This window comes from Pleurodeles waltl, chromosome 6 (assembly GCF_031143425.1).
Source record: "Pleurodeles waltl isolate 20211129_DDA chromosome 6, aPleWal1.hap1.20221129, whole genome shotgun sequence".
NCBI classification, from domain to species: Eukaryota; Metazoa; Chordata; class Amphibia; order Caudata; family Salamandridae; genus Pleurodeles; species Pleurodeles waltl.
The window spans coordinates 885,052,707-885,080,138 of NC_090445.1; the positions used below are offsets into that span (position 1 = coordinate 885,052,707).

General features: G+C 42.7%; 1 protein-coding gene across 3 annotated transcripts in view; it reads right to left on the bottom strand.

Annotated features, from left to right (window-relative positions):
* Positions 1-27,432, bottom strand: part of DNMBP (dynamin binding protein) — a 469,368-nt gene that overhangs the window by 46,167 nt on the left and 395,769 nt on the right. For all 3 annotated transcript variants that reach the window (XM_069239684.1, XM_069239685.1, XM_069239687.1), the window contains 6 exons: positions 9,655-9,845; positions 8,365-8,464; positions 7,426-7,573; positions 2,818-2,835; positions 1,619-1,818; positions 1,112-1,242 (listed from right to left, as the gene is read on the bottom strand). In XM_069239684.1, coding sequence (XP_069095785.1) covers positions 1,112-1,242; positions 1,619-1,818; positions 2,818-2,835; positions 7,426-7,573; positions 8,365-8,464; positions 9,655-9,845 — 788 coding nt within the window. The remainder of the gene's footprint in view (positions 1-1,111; positions 1,243-1,618; positions 1,819-2,817; positions 2,836-7,425; positions 7,574-8,364; positions 8,465-9,654; positions 9,846-27,432) is intronic.

A 27,432-nucleotide genomic window follows, 5' to 3' on the forward strand; every position in this document is an offset into this window, starting at 1 on the left:
TTAAAACATGTCACTACTGATCCGTGTCTTCAATCATGATTTCAGTTGATCAATAAGGACTAAAATATGATTTATTTTAGCTCCTACCTAATGTTAGTTTGGCTCCTCACAGATATGTAACTTCTAATGATGGACAACATTTGAAATAAGTATCTTTGCTATGATCCCCATTACTCCGATAAAAAGGTGAAGGATCAGGGCGGAAGTTGGAGTCTGGTATCATTTGTGTCTAATTGTCACTTTTGCCTGATGTTCGAGGCTTTAAAGTCTTTTCGTGGTTTTTGTCTTGAACCAATTCCTATGAGAATACGGCTCTATAATGCAAGAGAATCCAGCTCTAAAGGGCAATAATTAAAAAGTATTTATTATACTAAGGTTGACATATTTCTTAACTTTACAAGGTAAAACCAATAAGCACTGTACTCGCTTTGTAACATTAACGTGTTCCCCTTTTTTCCTTTTCACCTATCAGCAGTGGTTAAAGGAGAGTATAGATTACATTTGCAAGAGGTAGCTTCCTCAGTATGGCAGAAGGAATTAAGTTAGAAAATGGTGTCACACAGTTTTAATTTGAATTTATTTTAATTTTATCACATCAGTGTGTGTTTTAATTTGCACTATGTTGGATAGGCATAATGATATTTTTTTATCTAGAATATTAATAAAATATGCTGCAACAATGATCATGCACCTCTTTGCCCTGTAACGGCATGGGCAGCACCTGGTGCAAACTCAGAGCTCTGCGTTCCTGTAAGGAGAACCCTGTGTACTGAAACAAGACTGAGCAGCTGCACTTAGCGGAGTGCAGAACCAACACATATGGGCTCGACAATGCACAAAAGTTCATCTTTTTGTCTACTTCAGGGAGGATCAATATTGTTGGGAACTCTACCGTAAAGTGCAGGACCACCACTGGCGAGTAGACTGATGCAGCTAGAGAAAAGTGATAGTAATGCAAAAGAAAAACAGAAAGGAAGCATATTCTATCGGATGGGCCGAGGAGCACATAGCACTAAGCCGCTGGCTGGTGGCAAGAGGCTGAAATGCTTAGTATATTTAGTAACTGGCACAAATATCATATTTTTATTCAGTCATATGTGTGTTTCGTTACCTGAGGGGCTAAGCCTGTGAGATGCTTCAGATGGCTGCTGACACGGTTAGACTTTTTGATGATGGAATGAATGTTAAGCTTGGAGATTTTATCAATTAACGTGTCTTCATCCCCTTTGCGATACTTTAAAACTGGGAAAAGAAAACAATATGTCAAAAGATACATTGGTAATTTAAGAGAAGGTGAGACAGAAGAGAATTTGTTTATCTGAGGCAGACATTGCAAGCACTCTCATAGTGACCCCCACTTGAGATTGTGTGCCGCTTCAGCCCATCCAGGAGAGAACTTGTGTAGTGTTCGACTGTCAAATTACATCTACCTTAGTACAAAAAAGGCAGCACCCTGACCTGCGTTTTGAAGACCCTCTTGCCAGTAGCCTTCATTTACGGATGGGAAGTTTGCCCAGGATTTAGAAGAAAGTGAACTTCTGCATATGTAAATCTAGACAGTACCCCTTTCAAACACGGAACGCAGTGCAGAGGAGACAGCAGGCCCCGTCTTGCTTACCTAGGTCCTTCCGCCGTTTGTACTCGTTGATGTTGACATTGATCTCTTTCACAACAAGGACAGCTTTGGTGAGTGGAGCTTTGTCAGGATGGGTCTCTGGAGTTGCATTAAGAAGTTCCATAAGAAGCAGCGGGTACCGCATAACCCTCTGGACAGGCTTGATGAGGAAGGATCCCAGATTAATGTAGTTTGTACCACCCCTGCAGCAGAGAGGATTAATAAACCATTAAACCAATCAATGTAGCCACTGCAGCAGGTCCCACGGTTCACCCAAATATATTAAACAATGTGTTGGGGGGAGGGTGCGGTTTGTTGATTTTTGGTTATTACTGCAGTGTGCCAGAGAACTTGATTTTAAGCCATATCAGGCACATGCAGTATGCATCACCTGGATGTTGAAATGGTGCTAGTGATTAACCAACCTATCCCCTAAACAGAACAGGCTAAGTCCCATAGGTAAGGGAGCATGGGCCGATGATCTAGTGATATTGTGACACTCCAGTGACTAGACGCTCCTGTGGTTGGAGATGACTCGCCCCTTTGATCGTCTGCTGTGCTTCACCACCCTTCACATGCTATCTACCTTCCTTGCCGGTGTCACTAGTCTGGCCAAGAAACCTCACTGCAGAATCAACATTCTCACACAAACAGGATCTGAACACAGAAGCAGAAGTGCAGCAGACAGGGAACCATTGCATTCATACTGCACCTTCCCATCATCCAGAAGCAGACTCTGCGCATACTGCACCAAACGGTATCGGAGACCATTACCTACACCACAAGGTACATATTCAAGGCACTTTTCAAAAAGTGTAATCTGGATTATACCTACATAACAATAAGGCTTTGTACCTGCAAATAGCTAAAGCAGTACAAGCACACTGAGCAGGGCAACAAAACACTGTGTCCTAATTCTGTTTGGTTTGCGCACCTGTAGGAGCTTTTGTACATCGATCACTCATGCGCAGTAAAGCAAAGCTGGATTCATACACTTTGGTTGCTTTAGATGTTTTCGAACCACTCTAAGGTCGCACTGCTACTGTTGGCTCAGAACCCATTCGTAGAGTGCAGACCTTTCTACCCTTCTTTGACTGAGTCGTACGATGGATCCCACTATGGCAACAATAGCTACTTTTGGTTCAAATTTCCAGATATTTTATTTGACAAGTGGAATGGCAGATAAGATTACGAATACTTACCACTCACGGTACATAGCCCTGGGGTAAAGGAGACAAGACATGAAAAAGAACGAAAAAAGAATTTGATGAGAAGAATTTAACAGTAGCAGATTACAAGGCATATACACAGAAAAGCAACTCTGAATGAACTATCCCACAAAAAGTATGTACTAAAGATTTGCAATGTAAGCTTCAGCCTGGAGAACTTTTAAGCTGTAAAAAACTGAGTGTGCAGCCTCTTAAAGACTTACTTTACACCTAAAGAATGTTCACATACACATCACCTGCTATGCAAGTCCCATTAGCCATCCACTCATCCATGTAGGTAATCTAGTAACTTCTCAATTGCAGCACGTGGTTGGTACAATAGTCACTTACTATACCGCTCACAAGGATGTGTCTTCAAGCAGGAAGTCCCTAACCAGAAGGCTGTCTCAGATCCAAGATAGAGTGAGGAGTTGCAGTAACTGTAATTCCCAAAGTGTAAGTGTTGTCATGAGGGAGCCTTTAGAGTTTAAACAAAAAAAAAACGGCAACACTCCTAGAAGCGGTCACCAAATATGTAATAGGATCACCATTAATGAATTTGGTCTCACTGGATGATGAAGACATGAAATGGAAGGTCTGTTCCTTGGCCACTTGATTTTAATCATTTTATGGGGAGTCAACATAGACGCATTCTCAGTATACATACCTTGCACTAACAAGATCTAACCCCACCTCATAACTGATTTCCCCGACTAAGTGGCGGGACGATCAGAGGACAGAGGTACCCTTGGGTGCTTGCAAGTGTTTGAGGGGAACTCAATGTTGAAGCATGCCACAATAGGATGATTCCTCATCCGATTCGACCATATGGTAACTCCAATATGTCTGGCAACCAACCGCAGGTGTGTTGTACTTTTTGTAGGATTAGTGTTTGAGTAGGGAGGGCATACCACAACCCATATAATTCCCCCACGTGATGAAGAGCCCGGATACTTTACTATATGCTTGTGAATTATGGTTTTGCCTTGTCCACAACATGACAATTAATGTAAAGAGGCGGGCTTGCTGCTGATATGACAGAGGAAGTGCATTTCAGTCCAGAATAGATGACAACCCCATGGGCTACTGTGGAGAAGTAATTATTTATAAACACAGAGAGCCAAAAAAGCTCAAGGAATACTGGGGAGAATAAACTGTTAATGTGTTTAAGCAAACTACTGAGTTCCTTTCCCTTCAATGATTTCTGAAGCTCAATAAAACAATGTTTAACAATTTCCCCTCAGAACACTCAGTTCACAAAGACAAAAGACCTGCAGATCAGATACTCCTAGGTAAACCTTTGAGTCCTTTCAGCTATAAGAAACCACTTAAAGCAGTTGGGTGCAAGCAGCTCCACGTTCATGTCGAAGTACAACAAATGTTAGAAGGAAGGGTTTGTGTACTGTAGGCCTGGATGACAAGAAGTTTATTTAATTCATTTTAGGCAATATTTAACAAGCGTTTCTGCAAGATTCACAAACGTACAGGCACTTTAGTGAAGGAATCCTCTGTCTATTTATTATTTGTAGGAGCAACGTGAACAAACTTACAAAGGAATAGAAAGAATCCGACATGTATGATGAATAAAGTGATGTGCTAAAAATAAATTCTACTGTTGACAGTGCAACACAGGTCAGTTGGAGACTGCAATCTCTCATTTGAAGGTGGAGTTTAAATGTTCGTTAGCATGCTTTGCTAGGCTTAAAACTATAACATACATATATTTGGGAACCATATTATATGCGAAGACAATGCTGATGTAAGCAAAAAAACGATGTAGTACGAAGGATTTAAATTCAGTCTAGTTTCGGTTGGTAAATCATGTCCTGGATATGGAAATGAAATAGGATATTTGAGAAACTTAGATCAGTCTACTCTATGGAAGACTTCCAGAATGACCAAATTGCAAAGTTTATGAAATGATGCTGTGTACGCCTTAAATTTGGTCATCACAAATCAGATCCTGTATCTCAGCTGCGAAAGGTTATTTATTGGCTTCTTTTGAGAGGTAACGTCAGTTTTAAGCTACGGACTGCATTACATAGGTGTAATTATGGAGTACAAAATTAGGGTTGGCCAGCCTATAGGAATCTTACGAAGGGCCAATTTGCAGTTTGTCCCTTGAACAAAATGCAGCTCTCAGAGACTGAAAATTTTCAGGACACCGCACATCGCTATCCCCTTCACCCTGTGGAAAGCAATACTACTACATATTCAAATCCCTGCTCTCTTTCCAAGAGGATTTGAAAACAAGGCTATTTCATTAGTTTGTAGATTATTTATTCTTGCCATGATCAACATGTCACACAATTATCCTTTGTTGACTCTGGCACCTAGACACACTTCATTCCATTACATGTGTGGTAAAAATAAATAAGGAAACTAACTCCAATGCAAGGGTTACAGATGAAGTCTTAGAAGTGTATGTACACTGGCCTAAGCATCAAAGCTGGAAGAAAAAATATTAGAGTTTTCTGCCAGGTGTGCTAGAATGAAACTAGTCGTCAAACCACCAGCAAAAATGAAGAGAGACTGCCAGTGGCTTGACTAGGCACAACTCAAAGTAACAATGTGATGTGTGGAATTCACCAAGCAATCTGAATGAAGCTTGTCGACTTAAACCCTAAGAATAATACTGTGACGCATCCTCCGCGCATCTACCCCCATCATGTTATAGCAGTGTTACTAGTGACAGAGTGCGGCTCTTTAAGGACTCTTGAAAGGATGAAACAATACAAACGATGCACCTGCAGTAGTTCAAACAAACTGCTAAAGCAGATCTTAGAGGACTACCATGACCAGGAAGCAAATACCAACTGTAAACGATGATTCATTACTAGATCAATTGTGGAAACATCAATTAGTGTAAAATGTGGAAAAACGTACTCCACATAGTTTGTGGAACACACGTTTATTTCCTGTCTGGCTTTACAAATCTATTGGAGTCAGATTAAGGATCAATTAAGTACTACAATTAGCTCAAAAGTAAAATGATCTAATTCTAACACTAATAAGTTACTCGGTCGCTTCTCGGGTGGAACTGTGCACAGTTTAGCTTTGTGTTTTTTATCAGTAGTCAGTATTGCAACACTAAGAGTTGCTCAAACTTTAATAGAACCTTGCCAGAAAGACTGGATTGACCTCACTAACATCAGGTTTGTATTTTGAATGGCAATCTATAAAATATAAGGAAGAAATAAGAACTATCTGAAAAATCGGGGACCCTTTCTTCATTTACTTGAACTTGCTCAATTAGGTTCCTACCTCTTCTACCATTTTGATTGCATGTGATTCCAGATTTACACCTTGCTTTATTCTCTTTCTTACTGTCTTTTGTTCTCATCCAGACTTTGAAACAAAGTATTTCATTACTCCTGGTAAAGTAAACAGTGGTGCAACAGCCGTCTCTTCCCATCTTGACTACAAAAGCTAATCGGAACATAATGTGTAGTGTTCAGATGTCAAATAAAAACTTGCAAGGCTCTGTATTCAGATCGCCTTTGAGCACTTCACTCATCTGCCTAAAGTGAGCTGACCTGGAGGATTTCCTCTTGGACTTTTGGGTGTTCCATATTTAAAATAGAATAAACGTGTGAACTTTTTAAAACGGTGCAGAGAAGCAGCCCGATGGGAACTAGAGTTATAAGGTAGTACATGCTTCAGGCCTGCGCCTTAGGCTAGTCTTTTCTGTCCCAACATTGAAGGACGTCAGCAGATACCTTGCTAAAATAAAGGCCTAAACCTAATAGGATGCCACCTGGGAGGAGGGGTACTCTGAGAAGATAATTGGAAATGATTAAGGTGAGTCAAGTTTAAAGACTAAGGTTTTAGGATTCAAGAGGCATCCCAGTTTTTTTTTAAAAAGCAAGAAAACAAAACTTAGTAATAAGCTTTTGGCAAAGGTTCTTTAGGTACTGAATGCAGAATGGCTAACATTTCTAAAGAACATCTTGACCGTGAAGCAGTGTGTATAGAATAGCACAGGTACCCATCTCCACCAGCAGTGACAGGCCATCACAGATGGGCGGCACATAGCAGACGTGAAGACATTTAAGATGAGTCAGAGCCTTTGAAAGGTTTTTTGCGGCAGGGCAAACTTAGTTGCTTATCGCGTAGGCACTATAAGTGAACAACTACACTTTCAGCTAAACGTAATTCACAGGGATACTGACCTGCCTTAAGATGTACAATTTCTGAATTTCCACCAGTGATTGACAGCAGCAAAAAAAATGGATATTGCTTCCTCCTGAATGTCAAGGCCTATCACTAAACTACAGTTCTCCATGCTCACTCCTATTACACAACAACCTAGATCAGCATGAGGATGTGCTTCTTCCGGTTTCAAAGGCCTTTCTTGTGTGTGAGGCATCTCGGCTCAAATTCATCCCCTTTCCATCTTACAATCTCCCTCCCACAATTATTATTTCATCTTCCGTAGTTTGATTAAAAACCTTCGAGGTTTTGAATGACAACATACAGAGAACAAGAATGAAAATCAAAGGATTGGGAATTAAAATTAGGATGTGTCTAACAGTGCGGACACAGGAGAAATGAAAAAGCAAGGAAAAGCAGGGAACTGCTGCTTTGAAATCATGCTCATACTTCAAGACCTCGAGGTACTCAAGGACGTGCTTCTGGATTTTCTCATCTTTCTCATAAGCCTCGAGTAAAGCTATTGCTTCCTCGTGGTTCTGGCAGTACTCTTTGTAGACATCCTCCAGCTCGGTCTTATGCTTCAGGAAAACTGGGCCTGCAAAATAAGGTAAAATATGTGCTGTCAAGTCACCAAGACTCCCAAGGCATCCGAGTTTCAAATGTTTCACCAGCACTTATTTCCCACCAACACAAGTCTAGACACCGACCTCTGGACATCAATAGAGCAGAGTCAATGCTTTAGAGACAGCATACTCCCAAGTGTCAGAGAAACAGGCACCTGAACGCTACAAAGCGACATCACTGGAGAGTTGAGTGTGCATGAAGAGGTCATACTCTACAATGACAGCATCAGACGTGTACGCATGACATCACTGTAGGGGGCCATGGTTGTGGAAAACACATCTTCTCATTTGAGGGGATGGGCATCTGCCTATTCAAAGAGGCCTGACTAGTGAGCAGTCAAAGCAATGGAGAAGGCATTCCTTACAGTGATAGCCAAAGGTGAGTGCCTAGGCCTCTGAAATAGTATCACTGAAGAGGACCTATGCATCGGAGACTGCATCCACTGCAGGCGCAGCCCGGGAGAGGGCTTAGAGTGGTTCATCTCCCTTGACCGCTTGGGTGGACCCCTATTCATCTGCAGTGAGATTAGCGGTGAGAGTCTTCCTCTCCAGTGGAGCCTCTGTTTGTGGTGCAGACATCCAGAATCAACCTGTTACAAATTAACTCACGTAGGTTTCCTAATGAAGACTATTACCCTGTGCACAGACACACAAAACATCACACACCATCCAAACACGAATTCACAGATTATCCTTTACCCGTACACCATAATTCTAAGAAAAAGTTACCTTGTGCTATAAGAACTAAATTAATAATTCCTACCTATGGAGTCGGAGGCTTCAAAAGAACTTAGAAGCATCTTGGAGACAGTCAATACAGCATGTATATTTCCAAACAGTCCTTCAAAGTCAATATTCTGTGCCTGAAAATTAGAGTAAAAGAACACATCTTTAAGTTGGGAATTTCACAATGGGCAGCCAGTTAAATTACAGAACACTTCGTTAAGATTCACTACAAGACTGCAAAATACAGGAGGTAACTGCACGATTAAAGTTGGGCACAATAAGAGCAAGTACAAAAGGCACTGGAAGTGGCTAACAAATATGGGACTGGCAGCAAGCCCAGTTGAGTGATATAAAAGCATGTCTTTTTCAAGGTCTTGGGTGTTGAAATTAACAAGACACAGGGGATCAGTCTTAAAATATACATGACTGCTAATATATGAGGAGAACTCGTCTACAGGACATGGTACACTGCTCTTTAGGGATACTCTATCCCCCTTTTTTAGCCCAGCATGTTTGTTTTTGCATATCAGTTTGGTACTGTAAAAATTCCACCTACAAGTCCTAGGTAGATGTCTGCTGTTCCTACTGCACAAAAGGAAAGTTGAAATGTACCTTGCCATGCTTTAGGATTGTGCATGCATTAAAAAGCCATTTCTGAGCTGATCACCAAAGTAGATTATTTGTGGCAGCACTCTACATGGCAATTTGCCATTAGACAGCACATTTTCACACAAACATTGTGACAGAGGAGCAGAGAGCTGAGGGGGTAGTTATCTTAGCTTTTGCAGCACACTACAAATCTGAGGATGTAAAAGGCCTCCTGCGAGCTGTCATTCCAAAAATACAAGAACAACCAGTCATGTATTCTAGCTTACATGCTGCTGGCAATCTGCACCAATGGCAAAGCTTCAAAGGTGAGTACAGTTTTACAGAGCGTGCCAAATGTATACTGCCAATGTACAGCAATAATCTGAGACGCACACTGTCACAACAACAAAAAATACCAAGGGCAATACAGGGAACAAAGTGTGCACAGCAAACTGCTGTTTACTAGTAAGTAGCACTCATTTAAGATCTGGCTCTCAAAAAGAACTAATTCAAGTCATCTTTTTCCCTAAAGAGCCCTAGCAGTGTTTTGATATTTCCTGAGCAGCACCAATAACAGTGAGGGCCATTCCCTTGGCAGAAATCCAAGAGCTTCAGGTGAAGGAGGCTATTCCTCCGGGAATCCAGTTCACGGCTCTCAAAGATATGATGGATTAGCTCGTGGCAAGCTGGGTCAGGAAAGAGCAGCCCATCACTCTCTTCTATGATTCATATGTCGTACCTGGGAGCGCTGCAAAGGGACCATGATCTGCTCCACGCACATTTCCAAATCTCGCACATAATCTTTCTCCGTCTGCTTTAGCTCCTCGAGGATCTTCGACCTCTTCTCCAGCATCCTCTGCCCCGGGTCCTCTGTGGCAGCAGAAACAGACGGGCTCTCTGGAGACTCTGGCTGGGAGGAGAGCGTCATTTCTGAAACAAAATACAAACGGGAGGGTAAGTTCTGGGCTCGGATAATGCTAGAGCGGAACTCCAGGCTCGGTCCAATGGCAGGATACACATTCCAATCACTATTGCACTCCATGAGGACGGGACAGCAGTAGACAGAGATGCATCTACTTAGGTGACGCCCAGAGAATTCGATCACTGCCAGACTGAAAGGTTTGCTATTTACTTTACTTGCTACGAATTTTCTCATGCTACACAGGACCACTTTGGTTTGTCATAGACTGCGATTCTGCTCTTCCTTGCTAGTGACTTGAAGCAGTTCTTTATTTCAGCTTCATATTTTGGAATGGAAACAGTTTCTTTCATCTGACCGTCTCACCCGCCTTCTATCTTCCTAGATGATCATCAAGTGGGGGAAAAAACTGTTTTTCTCTGCAACAAATTGAAACCAGTTTGAAAAGCTCTAGAACCACCGGCTCTGTCCCCTACAGTGAACATTCCAGACATGTTTGGATAATTTAGGTTAAATACTCCTGGTTATGTTACCATCCCGGAGGAAGGTTCGGGGGGGGGGGGGGGGGGGGGAACACTTAAAATCATTTATATTCCTCTTCGTGGAGCCATCCAATTTCCTGGCTGATGTTCAAGTTACTATAGTGAAAGGTTGACACCATCACCTCTTCAGATATATAGTAAATGAGAATCAGCAAAAACTCTGTAGACACAAACATGCAGAAGTGCTACCTCGAATGGATGGCAGTGCCCACGTCCCGTCTCTCTCCTGTAATGCATAACGGTAGCAAATAACTCACCTGGCGCAAACGGCACCACTATAAACAGTTAACTGCTCCATCACTCGCTCCTCCCCACACCATCTTGCAGAACTACAGTGCATGAAGCAAGGCTCCTGGGCTCTCAGGGGTTATTTATTCACTGCCACACTCAAGGGGGGCCCCCTCCTCATTTTTCCTAGTAGTACTCAGAAATGCAAGTGGGCACGTGAAAACGGTGTGCAAATCAAATTCCGAGTGCCCACGACAAACCACTATTTTATTGCATGCTGAAAGGCAGGGGCAGCTCCTCCATAAGGGTGGAGGAGCGTCCCTGTCCCCCACCCCTGCAAACCTTTTCCCAAAAAACGACAAACGGTTTATGATTGTTTTTTGGGGAAGGGGCGGACCTGGGGTGACAAGCAGTGAGGGGGAGTGCTGTGCACTCTCCCTCAGAGCAAATATGTGTTTGACCAAACCCACATGCGCACAGGGCTCTCTCAAGCTCAGCAACACAGATGCTGGGCAGGAGAGGGCCTGCACAGGCTCCTAGTCTGCCTGGGAGCGCCCCCAGCCAATCCTAATGCTGCTCTAAGCAGCGTCAGGATTGGCACAGGGCAGGTTGGGAGCCTGCCTGCAGCGAGGAGACGGATGAGTGGAGCAGTGGGCAGTGGTAAGGTAAGTGTTTTTTTCCCCCCTTATTATTTTTTAAAAATGTAATTTAATTCTTCTCTGCCCACTCGCCCTCACCCCGTGCGGGTGCCACCCGCCCCTTCTGCTTGGAGCGAGCCACAACTGCTAAAAGGGGAGTCCTTGTAACATACAAATACCCTGGGGTTAATTCCAGTATCCATTTAAACAATTAAAAGATTCATGGGGAAGGAAATCACCATAATACCAAAGTTCCTTGGCTTTTACGAATCCTACTAGAACTAAGACTGTGACAGGAGTCAATAAACTGAATAAAATACAAGATAAGATTACAAAGGCAACAGGAATGTACTCCTTAACAAAAATGCACCTTTTACAAACAGACTAAGCCACCATACTTTTTTTTCTGTAAGCTTCTGGTAAATGCCATGCATTGTAAATTACAGAATGGGAAAGTAATACATAAGTAGCCGGTTACAAAACAGTGAGTTTCCTAATGGAGAAACCTCATATATGGGCTTAAGTACTACATACACAAGCTTAGGCAAAGCAATGTGTTTGACAGCTGTGCTAGACTTCTGATAACAGTTCCTCTGTGGGCGAGAAGCAAATAATAAAATATCTGCTGCGATTCAAAACAAATAAAAGAGGAACATCTTAGTGTATAAAATGCATAGAAGAAATAATTAAATGTGTGATGTGGGTGTACTTTAAGATGTAAAATAGTGCCTCATGCATTAAAATGGAGACAGAAGGATAATCCAAAAAGCAAACAAAACGAAGGTGAGACCAGAATACCCCTGTGGCCTGAATACATATGTGAGTGACAATATTCCAAGCCTAAGGCTGAAGAATCCCAAGCTAAGAAGGCAAAGGCTGAGAGAGACTCAACTAAAGTCCCTTAGAATATGTAGAGTACAATAGGTTTCACATGAATGGCACAACTGCCATTACACATTAAATTTAATAAAACTATGTAGTCAATAAAAGATGGTCTTGCTAGACTGTACATCCAATAACACCAAGTATGAGGGCAAGTCCACACAAAGTGGAAAGACGACAGCATAAACCTTAATCTGCCAATGACTTTATTTGTATGGAGAATGACCATATTGTTACAAAATCAAGTATAGTTAATAGAGCTTTCAGCTTCCTAGCTGCTACTATTGAACTAATGCTGCAAAGGAAGCGATCTTACAAATGTAAAAATATATATGTAATTCTAACCATATAATGTCAATTAGATAAAATAGAATTAATTTAAATATTTGTAAATTGTTACTCATAGCCGTTTGAGACAATCTAAATACATTTCTTTGGAAACCGTACCTTCATGGTGACTGTGGTACCCTTTTGGCCTTGCTCTTTTCACAACAGGTTTGGAACTTCCTGGCCTTTTAGGCTGAACTAGACACAGCTCCTTTAGAAGGGAGTCTGTCACCCTCAACGATTTGTAGCCTCTATAAACAAGCTTCCTGTGATAATATGACGCCACACCAACAGTCATCCGAAGTTTGAACATGCTTTTCCCTGGAATGTAAGCCTGTAAATCGCTCTATGCTAACTGTGTGTGTTGTGAAGAAGCGTCATCAAGCACTCAAGTACCAGAATCGCCATGAGGGTCATTTGTCAACGGTCTCTTCTCCAGTGCTTAATTTGAGCGAGGGGCTGCAAGGATCCTCGGCACTCATTTTAAGAGACCTGAACGTGCTTTTCCTCATCAGGCTTAGACTCAGAGCAACAACAACAAAAAGGTGAAAAAACACAAAAGAAGGATCGAAAGAGGAAGATAAAGTCGCAAAAACACTGACAAAATAAGAAAACAGGGAAGAAATCGACCCTGAAAGGGACCGCTGGTGGAAGAATGAGGGGGAATCCAGTAAGGTGATGGGCTTGGGTCAGTGTCTGTTTTTCAGCATGTTACACAGATGCGAGGACTCTGCAAAGAGCTTAGTCTTGTGTGTCCTACTTTCTTTTTTATGTTCTAAAAAGCAGTTATTTTAAGTGCTACGGTGTTGCCGAAAAGAGAAAGAAACATCAGTGTGTGGCAATCGAGGTAATCCTCCTCAAGGCGGCCAGGAAAGCCGAGCTCCATTGTGAAATGAGAGCACAGATGCTGCCTTGGGGGCGGCTGAGGAGGAGGAACCCGGAAAGTGGCGAAGCTGCTGACTGGTACGAGACAGCCTGTGAATAAAACTAGCAATAATGCATCCTTGGATTGAGGGGAAGCTCACCCGGCATTGCATATGAGAGAGAGAGATACCTTTTCTACAAAAGATCCATTTTCAATTTTACACATCTATCTGTAAGGGACCTGAATTAAGAATAATTTGTACGACAGGCACTGCAGGACCCAAACCCCAATATTCGAATGACCCGCAATATTTTTACCACAAAATCTACCTCTGGCGAGTTGGCTTCTGCACCCTTCATCTTGCGATGAGTGTCCACCCCTTCCAATTTAGGCCCAATAAAATGAATTCAGCACAGTAACAGAATAATGACAAACCACTCAATAACGGAGTTCTAAATCAATCAAAGTTAAAGGACTTTATTACAAAAATCTCAAACTCAGCATTACGGAAGGATGCTGAATATGCCATGAGGGCATAGATACAGGGTACCATAGTGAGTACTCTTCTAAGTCCCAATAAGCAGCAAAAATCATAAAAGGAATGGAGAGTCTCAAGAGAATGTGAGAAGTGAACTGGCTCACTGGCAAGCCAAGGGATTTGTTTTTAAATATACATTTAATGAATTGCTAATAAGCAAAAACTTAAAATTCGACATGGCACGATAATGAGGACACACATTGAGCAAATCAGAATTAAGATTGTCACAAAATATCATATATCACTAACCCATTTCTAAGGAAAGGAAAATGCCAGCAGCTTCTGCAGCTTTAGCACGACACAATATGAAATGTTTTACAAATAAAGAGCCACACTCTAGTGCACGCTAACTGGTCAACATCGGAACTTCCAGGGGAAGTGTACTTGAATCTGTTCCATCCAATACAGCAAGAAAGGTTAATTCACAATACATGCTTTATAAGGAAAATAAACAGCTATGTCACAATGTCATGTGCTCTGCAAAGACTGTGGTGAGAGAAGACACATAGGGGATCAGTGATTGGTAATGAGCAGGAGCAAGATGAACAAAACACCCCAAAAAATCCATATTAATAAACTAGAGATTCTGGAGGAAAAAAAAAAAACTTACATAACTAAACATTAACATTCTATACACATAATAAAAATTCCTTCAAGTGTAACATTATTAATTTCTGCGGTTGTGTCTAGAATTATTATAAAAATCACTAGTATTCAAAAATATTTTTGTGACCCAAAGTTGCACATTCAGAAAAAGCAACCACTGCAACAATCACTAAATGAGAAAAAACAAAGCCAGTAAAGCAGACTTTTTTTTTCTTTTGTGTAAGCACAGGTGGCAGAAGTGTTAAGCAACAGCATGGCAGGAATAAGCACATGGACAAGAAAGGTGGAGCAGAGGCACTGAACCACAGGGACAAAAAAGAAACAAAGAGCGCAAGGGTGTGGAAGTATTCATGGGAGACAGCAGGAAATTACCTACACTCTCATGGAGTGCCTAACAATAAAAAACAAGCATTTGCAATGCAATGGGTCTCGCATTTCTCCGAGTTAGAGCTATTAGCGGTTGTAAACTCCCAACTGTAAATTTCTTGCCACAATAAATGGAAAAAAAGAGCATGATCGGGCTGCTACAGCTCACTTGTAATTAAACCTATTGGCAAAAGTGCAATTATCTACGTAACCGGCAAAAGTGCATTTAACTATGTAACAGGATCAATGTCATGCAAAGCGCTCGACTTCTGCCAAGCGAAATCGCGCTGCAAAAAAGATAAAAAGTAGTCCACAAACCGGACGGAAAACAGCGAGCCTCATATGTTTTCAGTACTTGGTCGCTGCGCTGGAGGAGGGCTAACCACCGGAAAAGGCATGACGTATGCATGGAAAGTCACGGACGTGACATGGACGGGGCTCTGAGCCCTTTTCTAACTACTAAAGCATCTACCAATCGATACGCATGTGCATGCTAGTGCAGGCTCGACCCTAAACAAAATAGTTCTTGAGGAGCCAGCACTCCCGGAAAAATAAAAGTTGCCAGTGAGAGATGATGCAAAGAATATATGCTCCGCGGGAGGGGCAAATACAACCTGCAGGGGTTAAAATAAAAGCACCAAATAGAACACAGGCAAGTGTAAATTAGAAAACACAAAGCCAGTGGTAAGCAATTGGCAGAATATATTCTTAGGTAGGCTTTCAGGAGGTCCTCAATAGGTCTTTCACAATGAGACAGTTGTGCTGCTTCGTAGGCTTTTACCTAAAAATAGTTCCCTGTGTGTCCTTCAAAGCCCTAATAAATTAGAGCAAATAATACTGGTTTGATTTGGAGAAGAGTCCTCAATGTGTTTATTCTGTATCCTTTACTATGTCCACTCAGTTCCTAGGGTGGGCCGCCACTTACATTAGCCTAATGCGAAAAAAGCATTGATCATGCTTTTCTCCAGTGCTTTCCTTCTGGTAACTGTATTTCTGGATCGAAAGTTTAAGGACAAGGACACAGCTAAATATGTGACTCTGGAACAAAACTGATGGAAGGTTAACAATATATTTTTTGTAATGTTTTTCTTGGTTGTAATATTGTTTCGACTGCTGCTGTGACTGCTTCTCCCCAATTTGTAGTTTGATTGTAGGTTTAGGGCATTTCTATCGGACGGTTAGTCGTGGGTGTAGAGCACATGTTCTAGGAAACTATACAGACGTGGCAAGCTATACCATAACCGTTCCAGTGTCTTTCTCAAACTGCTTCTTGACTGTCCAATAAAATGACGACTTTTGAATTTAGTTCTGTGTTGCTCAACGAGAAAATAGTTTACTCTTTGTCAAGAAGTCATTTTACTGGTCATTACGGCTGATGGCCGGCTGACGCCCAGAAGGCTGTACTTTGGTTTATCTCTTGATATGCAGCAGTAGAAGAGGGATACCTGCTCACCAGCCTAAATCAGAGTCTTACACTGCCTACCACAGTGGATCTTCGGTGAAGGAAAAAGATCTGGGAGGTACATTTTCCACCAATAACATTTCGTTCTCTGCCTTGTCCTGTAGCTCAACAACCAACAGCAGCATTTAGCAGGGAGATGTTTACTTTGGCAGCAGAAGCTTTAATCATTAGAGTGAGTGTGTAACAGCATTTAAGATAATAAATCCATTCACACCCAACCGTACTTCGGGGGCTGACTCAAGTTGAAGATGGAAGAGGGGGGCACCTCAACGTGGATTTTAGTATCAAACCTAATTAGGGATATGATTTTGCGATTCCCACAAAAAAAAACACAGATTTGAAGCTGGTCTGAACACAAAGATAATTTGCTTTGAATCTTTTATAGTAACCCATGTTAATGCCCATTGTCCCTGGTCAAAGCAGCCAACAGCTGAGGTGTTTAAAGGTGTTTTTTATCCTTTTGGGCTGTGTACATCAGCATGTGTGACCGAACATAAGGGTGAATTGTTTAGATGAGGGTCAATGAACCTATCAAAACATATCAGAGCTCAATGGACAGGCCTGCTGTGTACAGGTTAAAGACAGAGGGCGAGAGGTATACAACCCGGTTATGTTCTGTGTGTGTGTAACAGGCTTTCGAACAGAATACAGGTCTGATTTTGTGCAGATGAGGTATCTAACCAGTTTCCAATTGAAACATACAAGTTTTGTTCTTTAAATCAAAGTACATTATTAGCAACAATGCTCTATGCTTCCTGAAATTATGTCCCTATCAATCTGTGACCAAAACCAGCCAATAGGTACTGCACTTCACTTCCTTAATAAGACTTATGAAGTGAGTGCTGTACAGATGTGCTAGGACAGCCACATCCACACACCCTCCTCGGACACAGGAAGTTGTCTGTCCAGACAATCAGAAGCCATCACACACACACACACACACACACACACCCCACCCCCCCTTCTGCTTATTTCAATGGTTAAGAACTCTAAATGCTTTGCCTAGGTAGATCCAGCCATCTGATTCTTCCCCCTCCCCCAGATTATGTGTTAATTCTGAGTCCCCATATCGGCCATCGCTGCTCCCCCCCCCCCCCCCAAACAGACCACCTCTTGAAATTAATCAATCATCAATCTGGTGTCCTTTTGTCACAGTAATGCCATACATCTTGCTTTCGTCTGGACTCCACTGGAGCTGTTTTGAAGGCAAAATCCTTCCCCTGCAGTCATTTAAGCTGCACAGAAACCACGGGTCCGGGACAGCAGCATGAAACCAGCTCTAATCCCTTGGATAAGGCCTGATGGTATTACTGAGTAATCTCCTTTGGCACCAACTGTTCCTCATTGTTCACTGGGGCTTGGTGACCCAGGAGAGGGCAGGCTTCTCTGGTGCAGAGCAAGATGAATTTTGGGCTTGGAAAATAATATTCTTGGAGAACTGAATAATTTCTCAGTTTGTGACTCTGAAATGTAGCATGAGCGAGAAACACAAGACCAGGGCAAGGAAGTCTGTGTCCATACCAGGCCATGCCACGGACATTTATCATAGACAAACTAACAATAAAAACAAAGAAGCATTTGCAATAGATCTCGCATTTCTTGAGTTACAGTTATTGATATTGTAAATTTATAAACTCATAATTGGTCAACTCTGCCTCATAATGTCTTTTCCTGTCGTATAACTACAGTGGCCCATCATTTAACTAGAGCACTTCCACTTACCTTCTTTCTCGATCTTAAAAGATATATAATTATCAGATAAACCTTTTTCAGAAATAAACTTTTGGCATTAGAGAGTAATGGTCAAAACACAATAACAAAAATATCATTTGGGAAGGATTGGATGGTGAAAGGAAAGGGAGAGTCATGGGTAAAGATGGAGAGGAAAAAGTGGTGTAACAACAGTATCCTGGGCCCTGGATCAGGAAAGGAAAATGTTTGACTGCAATTTCGGTAGAAAAATGCAGCAGTATTAGAGTTTAGTAAGGTCCACAGGTCCCTGGGCCCTGGTGCCACTGTACCGGTTGCTCCACTGAACACTAAACCTCAGGAGAGAAAGCAGTAGGGGCAGAAAAAGAAGCGAAAGGAATACAACAGCCTGATGAAGAAAAAAAGAGGAATGAAACAAGGAAAGAAATAACCAAGTTGTTGCAGGATTGAAAGAGGATGTAGCAAGAGGAAGAGGGAAATAAACAAAGGGAGAGGAGTCGAAAAAAAACAGTTGAAAGAAAGATAAAAAAAACTGTTAGCATGTGGATTTTAAGAGCTGGAAACAGAAAAGTGGGGAAGAAAGAAAACAATGAGAGTAAACAGAGCACAGGAAAGAACGGAGTGAGATGGGTGAAACAGACCCTCCCAAATAAAGATGGCAGCTAAGAATAGATTTAATTGGCTCCCCCACCTCCTCAAACAGAAGTCAGAGTGTGGAACAGCATGAAGTACTGCAGAACAACAGGAGATGCATTAGCAGAGTTGTACATGAACGCCAATACAGCAATATTGGGGCACTTCAAATCAAACAGGATTGGGGGTGTAGACAGAGCTGTGTCCCGGCCCAGTGCTGGAATAACAGAAAAGCAGCAGGCAAGGAATGAGAAACTGACTGCCATGTAATTTCTGGTATTGGAATAATGGTGTGCTGCAGGTTAGGGTTAAGGTGCACTGACAGATTGTATGTGGACGGAAGTACCGGAATAGTAACAGGCACGCAAGGTCAGACGTGAGATATGTTAATGGCGCTATGTGTGGAACCTAGTATTGGCATGTCAGTGTTGCCGAGTGTTAGCCTGGAGGTGCTCTGGTGAAGCTGCGAGTGGGGCCCAGTCTGGGAGTGGCATTGCCTCTGAACCACAGAAGCGAGGAGTCCTGAAGGCCATGTGTGTGAGCCTTAATAATGAGAAGAAATATGCCCTGAATGTTAGAATTGATGGATTCTGGCGGCGCTGTGGTGGTTCCCATCAACAGTGGCATTGGATGTTAGACTTGAGGTGCACTGGCTGAGCTGTGTTTTGCTCTTTTGTGTCCAGTATTGGCTTGGCAATGGAACGGACTATTAAAATTGAGCTGCTGTAATGGAACTGTATGTGAGCGGGGTCCCAGTATAGGAAAGGAAATGACTACTCGCTGTGGTAGAATTGAGGTGCACTAATGGTGCTGCACCCGAGGTAATAGTACTGGAGCAGCAGAGTGTAGTGACTGTAAGAACTGAGTTGCTCTGTCAGACAACGTGTGTGGGGTTCCTGGCACTGGCACGGCTGAGGGCTCGAACTGTTTGAACTGTGGTGCACTGATGGAGCTGCACCCGAGGTCCCAGTACTGGAGCAGCAGTGTGTACTGGCTGCAAGAACTGAGGTGCTCTGGCAGATGGCACGTGTGGGGTTCCTGGCACGGCTAAGGCTTGGAGTGTGTAAACTGAGGTGCACCGATGGAGCTGCGCATGGAATCCCAGTAGGGAGCAGAAGTGGGCACTGTCTCGAAGGATTGCAGAGCTGGGTGCCTAGGCTAAAAGCAATTACAAGTTACCCTTTGCCCTTGCTCTCAGCACACAGGCAGGCTCTCTTGGTAAAGAAAATCCAAGCCCAGGAAGGGCAGTGGCCATGACCAAATGTGACCAAGATAGCCTGATTTATAGCCCTGTTTACAGCCAAGCTCAGAGGAAGAATGCTCTGAAAATGAAAGTGAAGCTTCCCTGGTCAGGAGCATGAAACAAAGTTAAAAAATAAAATTAAAAAAAAAAAGTCCCCTACAGACCAGATAGACAAAGTGTAATCATACAACAGTTGGTCCCTGCTCCCACACAGGAGGGACAAAGAGGCGTGACTGACCACTAGCAAGCAGGGCTTTTCAAATGACACTGAAACAAATAAAAAAGCTGGAAGCCCACAGAAGACATATACTTGAAATTATACAAGAAGTTGTACGCTTGCACGCGACCTAAAAATGGGTTGGATTCAAATTCATGAAGCAATCTGAAACCAGGTTTAGGTGCATTTTAGTCCATCCGTTTTAGCTCTTATGACACTGCAGAAGGATCACAGGTCACTCTGGATGTTTGAGGCTAAAACACTACATCTGGGGTTGCTTGGGTTCTCCCCAACCCTACGATAGATGTTGTAAGGATGCTTGGGCTGAAATGTCCCTTTTGGGGCAGGGCCAAGTGATTTTCCATAGGTCTCCAAACAGTTTCTAATGTAACAGAATGTCAAAACAATGGAATGGAATGTGTGCAGTCACTAGTAGATTTTCAAATTGTTTTAGTCTTATTCCTCACTTTTTTCTTGTTTGATTAACAGCAGAGAGTTTGGGAGAAAGCAGAGGTTGATTACTGCAGTTGTTTAATCCACATGTGCATCTTGGGAAAATCAGTTCTCCGATCTTTCACCCGTCATAACTGGGAGGACGTGGAAAGAGAGGAAGTACAATAGCGGCTGTTGATGACTATACCAGTTGTTAAAGACCCTGAACCAGAGTGATAGGCACGAACTGCTGGCAAGGGCCTTTTACAACTGGCATAGATCTAAGACAGAAGGGCTATAATGCTATTGGAACATTCCATCCACTGAGGATGGATTGAACTAAAAAAGGGAGAAACGGAAAGACGGTTATTGAAATGTCGGCACAGAAGGCGTGCATCGGCCATTATTGGCCCTGAGGTACTATACGGTCTTCAATGGAACTCCAAACATTCCAGTGTTTTTAACGGTATTTAACAATTTTTTCAGCCTGGATGTGCTTGTAAGAGAGTTTGCTCATTTGTGTTACAGAACCTCACTCACTCACATACTTTCAATATTTTCCCCTTTTAGTGTTCTTGAGGAAAAAACCCTCCTACAGTTGTCACTGCTGCCTGCATCCCCACTGCTGTTGATTGACGTGTTTCAGCCTGGGCTCGAGGCGCACACAATGCGTGTTTTTTTTTGTTTTTTTATTGCATTTTCTGTATTAAGACAACAAATGCCATACCACACTCACGATAACGTAACATTAGAATACGAAATGAAATGGTCGCGGGCAGCCAGAGCGCTGCATGCACGTTTAAGAGTTAAGTGAGTCTTCCATATCGGGGAATATGATACAATTCTCCAACCACTCTACTGGAAATGAACACAGACTTTGTAGTGTATAAACACACGTGTAGGTGTATTGTTCCCACTGCAATGTTGTCAGAGATAGTGCGCAGGGTCAAGGGGGTTGACCACACCCGTGTCTGTGTCCGTGTCCATCTCCGGACACGGCGTGTGTCTAGGCGCATTTTGACTGAAGAGAGCTCTCTTTCTGCTCCAGGAGTCACATCGTAAGGCAGGTGCATCGCATTTGGTCAGAGGTTGTTGAAGAGATTTCAGCAACTTTAGAGACCCTCATTAAAACGAAGCCGCGATAGGTACTTGAGAGAAACGATTGGAGGTTAAAAAAAACTATATTATTAAATAAAAGATTGGAAACACGCCCACAACCAAAACTTACTTTGGATGTCACTACATCCAGGTCAATAAGGAGCACGTAATCCTATGCTAATTGAAGCAAAGCAAGACTACAACTCCCATTATACAACAGGGTAATAAAAATCTCATATTTGTAGCCCATACGAAGTGGAACAAGTAGTATAGTAACCTTGAATTGACATGTTAAAAAAGGGTTGAAGAGAAGCAGCGGGGGTCCAGCGTTTCTAATCACTTGTGTGGTCGATGCTTTTACGGCCACCTGTTTAATGCCTTCCTTTTGCGGCTAATAGGACTGACCCCGATCTTTATTCTAAATAGCACTTTGTGCGAATCGTCTCCACTTGAACTCTGGTTAACCTCGCACAGGCTGCTCCGCGCACCGAGGGCCCTCTGTGAGACGCGCTGCGCCACCGACCCTAATCCTGCCCGATGCCTCGCGGCCACACGCGGAGGACGTGCCATCACACACCCCACACCCCCCTGCTAACGTGGAAGGGGCGCCCTAGTCGTGTTAGGCAGCGCTGGATAGAACAAGGCAGGACACACCCCGGACCCGCCCGAGGCGCGCGCGACCTGCTTCCTCACAGGCGGACTCACCGGGCGGCGCACAGGCCTTCGCGCCACTATCCGGGCAGAAGTCACTTGTTATCTTTACGGTATCAAGAAAGCATCCAAAGAACGAGCACCCTGCGGAAGAACAATCTAGTTTCACCTCAGGGGTTGCACTTCAACGGCTTATCGGGGTAGTGAGCGCTATATAAATGCAATGGCAATTTCTGTCAGGCAAAGTACAACTTGTCGCTTCACAGGCAACAGCTTTAGCGGAAGGATGATTCGACAACGAACATTGCTCACGGGCAGTGCTTTTAACCGGGATCAAAAAGGTTGGGGAGTCTCTAAAAGAGGCGTGGCCAATGTAATTAAGGGCATGGCTTAAAACACCTAGCCTAAAATCGTGTGCTTCACACACCAAGCCAAGTGACCAGTGTTTGGGTGCCTCTGAGTAGTCTGCATCCAGACATATAGTATAATAAACATACGCCCAAAACAAGCCTATTGGCTTTGCCAATGCCTGTCAGCAGGATCAAGTAAATGAGTAACCATTTTGTACTGAATAATTAGAATTGAAAGTGTTTCAATACGGACAACATTAAGCATATTAATTATGAATTATATTTTACTAAGGTCTGTGGAAGGCGTAGTGGTCTTCGGAATGTCTCAATCACTCCCATTCCCTTCACATGACTTTCCTCTGCGGTTACTCAATTTGTTAGACACTTGCGCTCTTTCCTCTAATCTTTTGGAAATCCTAAATCTATAGATCTCATGCAACATTTTTCCTCTTCCCCACTGTGTTACACTTTGTCTTTCTGCATGTACTTCCTTGAGTTGTACTTCCTTGAGTCACCTCTTCGTCATGCCCTCTCAGCTGCCACCCTCTTCCCGAGGTTCTCCTTTGACGCTGTGCATATATATTTTTCACGTACTTGTAACCGGTACAAATATGAAATCTGTTCCGTGTATTCTGCAGAGCTGCCAGGCGTTGCTGGGCCCGTGGTCCGAACACCTTTATAACCGACTGGCAGGCTCTGTGAGACACTCACACTGCCTTCAGCCTCGGCTCTCATCCACACCGTAATGAACACAGCCAAAACCTAACCTCACCTAGGACAGTTGACAGAACGCGCTACACAAAACATACATGTTAAATTAAATGTGAAACTATTGTTCTACATCTGCAAAAAGCAAATTCTCTTAAGGAATGAAACATGAAGTAAAATATGTGAAATGTAAACAGGGACTGCATGGCTGACATGAATTATCCTAACCACGTTTTACCTATGAAGTTAAGGACAAATATATAGGGCCTGGTGCGACCAGTTTCAAAGTCAGTTTTTAATGACTGCTGTGCCTGAGACCATGCAGGACCCATGACCCACCCCAATGAAAGCCCTCTCCACAGTACTATCACAGTACACAAGAGATATGTGCCAGCCGTAACACTGATGGCGTTCGGACAGGTTGTTCCATTCATCAGTGCTGAAGTGATCACTACTGTCATGGCTTCAGGAGGTGGTGGGAGATTTCACTCGAGCACATTCTTACCAAGAACTTTAAACAACAATCACAGGGAAGCAATAAGCCAACATCAGAAAGAAACGCCCCTGGTAACCATAGATTTTCAGCATTCTACTAGTACAGTTACATGCACTGTGGAAAATGATGTCACTTAATGTTTGAGCTGGGAATCACAGCTTAGTCAAGTATTTCAGGTATCCGTGTGGGGATGGGGTACAACAGGTGCGACCCAACTTACTCATTATAAAATCGATCAGACACACACAGTGCACCATACGTTTGAATTAATCTTTAGCACGCCTCGAACATCACATGAAAGGTGATGTAATTAACTGCACAAACTCTTTATATGAAAGTGATCATTACAAACGGATGAGAATTTAGCAGCTAAAAATGAACACAGAAAAAATGGAAGGACTGCATCCACTCAATGCATGCTCTGGAGCCTTACTGAAGGCAACCGTGACTGAATCTGTGAGGATTTGTCCAAGTGCTACCACAATCTATGTGGCTAGCAGACAATGAATCTTTCTCCAACAGCACTTGAGAGATGAGCAGCCTTTGTAATCGCCACATGTCCCAACCTTATCTGGTGCGACGCCCAGACTCCACAGGGATAACACTGCTTCAATGACGACTCCGTCTGATACTATTGTCAGGTCTGCTCACAATCTACCTTGGAACTGCACTCCCCTTCATGAGTTTATCTAGGTTGTCTAGGTCCAAGCATATGAAGGTCACCGTATACCTACTGTGTCCAACTCCTACTGGGACCAACATTCCTTGAATTACTTGGTCAGTGTTACAGAAAGTATGGTCCGTGGGAAGATAGCCACTTCCCCAGTTTTCCTATTCACAAAATGTGGACATTTACTCCTGTAGCTCTTGTCCACTTTTGGAGTACATTTCTAGGACTAGGCAACGGTACCAGTTTTCCAAAGAGTACTCCTGGAATTATTTTGGGAGTTTGTTTTGCAACAATACGTGTTCATTTGCTTATCAGGAACTATATGTCCAAAATAAGCTTACTGAATTTGATTTGGTAAGTGTTTTATTAACTCCACAGGTAAAATATTTTTTCAGTGGAGAATCCTCTTCTACACCCCACCAATGCTGGGGTTGCATCTTGCCCTTTCCCATCAGGAAACAGAATTAGCCCTTCCCTTGACAGAAGTAAACCGCAGACTGTTTCCAAAAGTTTGTGAATACTTACAAACTCCCAAGTTTGTGGGAGTGAACAAACTTGCAAGTGACTCTTGCAATGAAATGGCCTCGCATTACCCATGTAAGCAGATTTACTCGCATGTAATTTTACACCATACTAATGTAATATTACATGAGTAAATTGATTCACAAGTGTACATTTATATTTACAGAATGCAACTTGTGATTTTGCACTTGCAAAGCAAGCATTTTGCTTGATTAAGTGGAGCTTACGTGATCAAATGCCTTTGTGACTAGGGCCCTTTGTGTAGTTTTATCTATGGAAAATTTTGACAACACTTTAGGCAGACTGTATTGTGTGTTTTATCAATGCTCAAAACCACAAACATGATTAAACAAACATGCTTAAGACATAGTGGATTCCTTATCATATGACCTGCCCAACCAAGTCCCAAAAACGGATATTGTAATCTTTGGACCTGGAGCCCTACACGTTGTGTATCTTTATTAGGGTCGAGCCTGCGAGTGCATGCACTAGCGCATGCGTCTCACATGTGAGACACTGCAGTATTCAGTAAAGGGCTTGTAGAGCACCTGCCGCTCACCATTTGTTGGTTTGCGTGGCACTCTTCTTTATAGCCTAATAATTTGTCAAGGCATGTTTGGCATCATTTCTGTTTCGTGTGGAGCAGGGATCAAGCACTCATTTTTTTTCAACTTAATTTAGTGCCCATCCATGGCTCCCTCTATGATTGAGGTCCTATTTTGTACTAACTTCCAGTGCCCTGTAAACAAAAGGCTCGTGACTGGCAAAAACGTGCCCAGCAGGACAAACAAAACTACAAAGTTTTATTTTTTAAAGCTAACTTTATTTTATTTTGTTAAGTCGTCTTTTTTCAGTTTCCACTCATATTTTTTTTTTCATTTAGGCGCTGTTGTCAAAAGACGACAATTAACTTGTTAGAAATATGCAATACCTATTGCATTGCAAATGCTTGTTGTCTTGCTGCCACTTGCGTACCTGAACCGTATGGTTGAAAAAATAAAAAAAAGATTCTGAAAATTGTGTCATGGTGTGGAGCACGGTGGGCTTGGTTTTCATGTAATTAAGACCCAAATTGCCACATCAATAATCTACTGCTATCACTTAAATATTTCAGCACACAAGTTGCAAATTCTCACCCAACGAGCATGAGCATCTAGAATAGTTTCATGTTTCGAAATCTGTAATAAGTAGAGCAGCACTGTTTGGTGCCTTAGTGATGCCTAAAGTGTCCTGTGAGATATGCAGGCAGGGCTGTGGAATTATGCAGGAATGCAGGACCAAAGTCAGCGCAAGAGTTGCCAGATTAACAGGTTAAGCAAAGAAATCATACCCCATATTGTGCAATTAAAGGCAAGTACATTATCACCTAAGCCAGAACAACACTTCTGTACTCTCCCATCTTCGTACAAATGGATTTCAATGCTCTAGAAAATATGTATTAGTGGGTACATATTCATCAGTAGTTAATATTTCTCTCTTGGAAGCAAAGGCGCACAATGTTTTTAACATTCTCTCAATAACGTTCTATTCACCTGCCAGATTTAAATAACTTGTCTAAACATAGGCAAGGTTTCAAATTCAATTGAGCTTAGTCAGATCTTCTAGTAGATAATTTGTATGATTTTACTATCAATCTCACACTCCTAAAAACCTGATCAAATTCCATGATTCACTATGAAGTCCAATAAACACGAATCCATGCAGGTTGCCATCAATTTCTGAATCCAAGCAAGATCCTTAATAAAAATAATTTTAGAAGTATATTGTATATTTGTTGAATACCGCTTGCACGCCATCTTACCCAATTCCCTTTCAACAAACAAGTCCTAGTGACCTGAAGCCTTATTACAGACAGTCTGCAGTGCTTCACCATAAGGGTCCAGACTGCGAGTGTGGTCTGCCTGCAAGGCCGAGCCATCACTCGTGATGCAGGAGCCGGTGTCACCGATATCACCATTCCAAGGGGGCAGGGCGCTCTATTACCTAAGCAACTGATGTCCGAATTTCAGAGGAGCTTGACCCATTGCTTTCACCCTCATGCACCAGAATGCTACAGTTAAAAGGCGCAACTACATCCCATGACTACATTGTACTTGCTACTGGAAACAGCTATGGGCCCAAGGTCTTCTGAGCGCACTATGGCACCTGCAAATGTTATCTGCAATCAGCGGTTCAAGAATTCCCGTGAACTGAAGCTTGTTGAATTCAGGGAGTTTGTGGTGGCCACTGCACCACTCTCCCCAACTTGCCACCTTTCCCCATACCCCCAAATTGGTTTTCATTTGGACATTGGGAACCATTCTGAGGCTTAACTGGTTTGACACTGAAGTGTCTCCATTTGACTATCTGTCAGGACCACTGCAGCTTGGAGAACTGGTTAACTGCACACAAACCTTGGCCTTTATACCCTATTT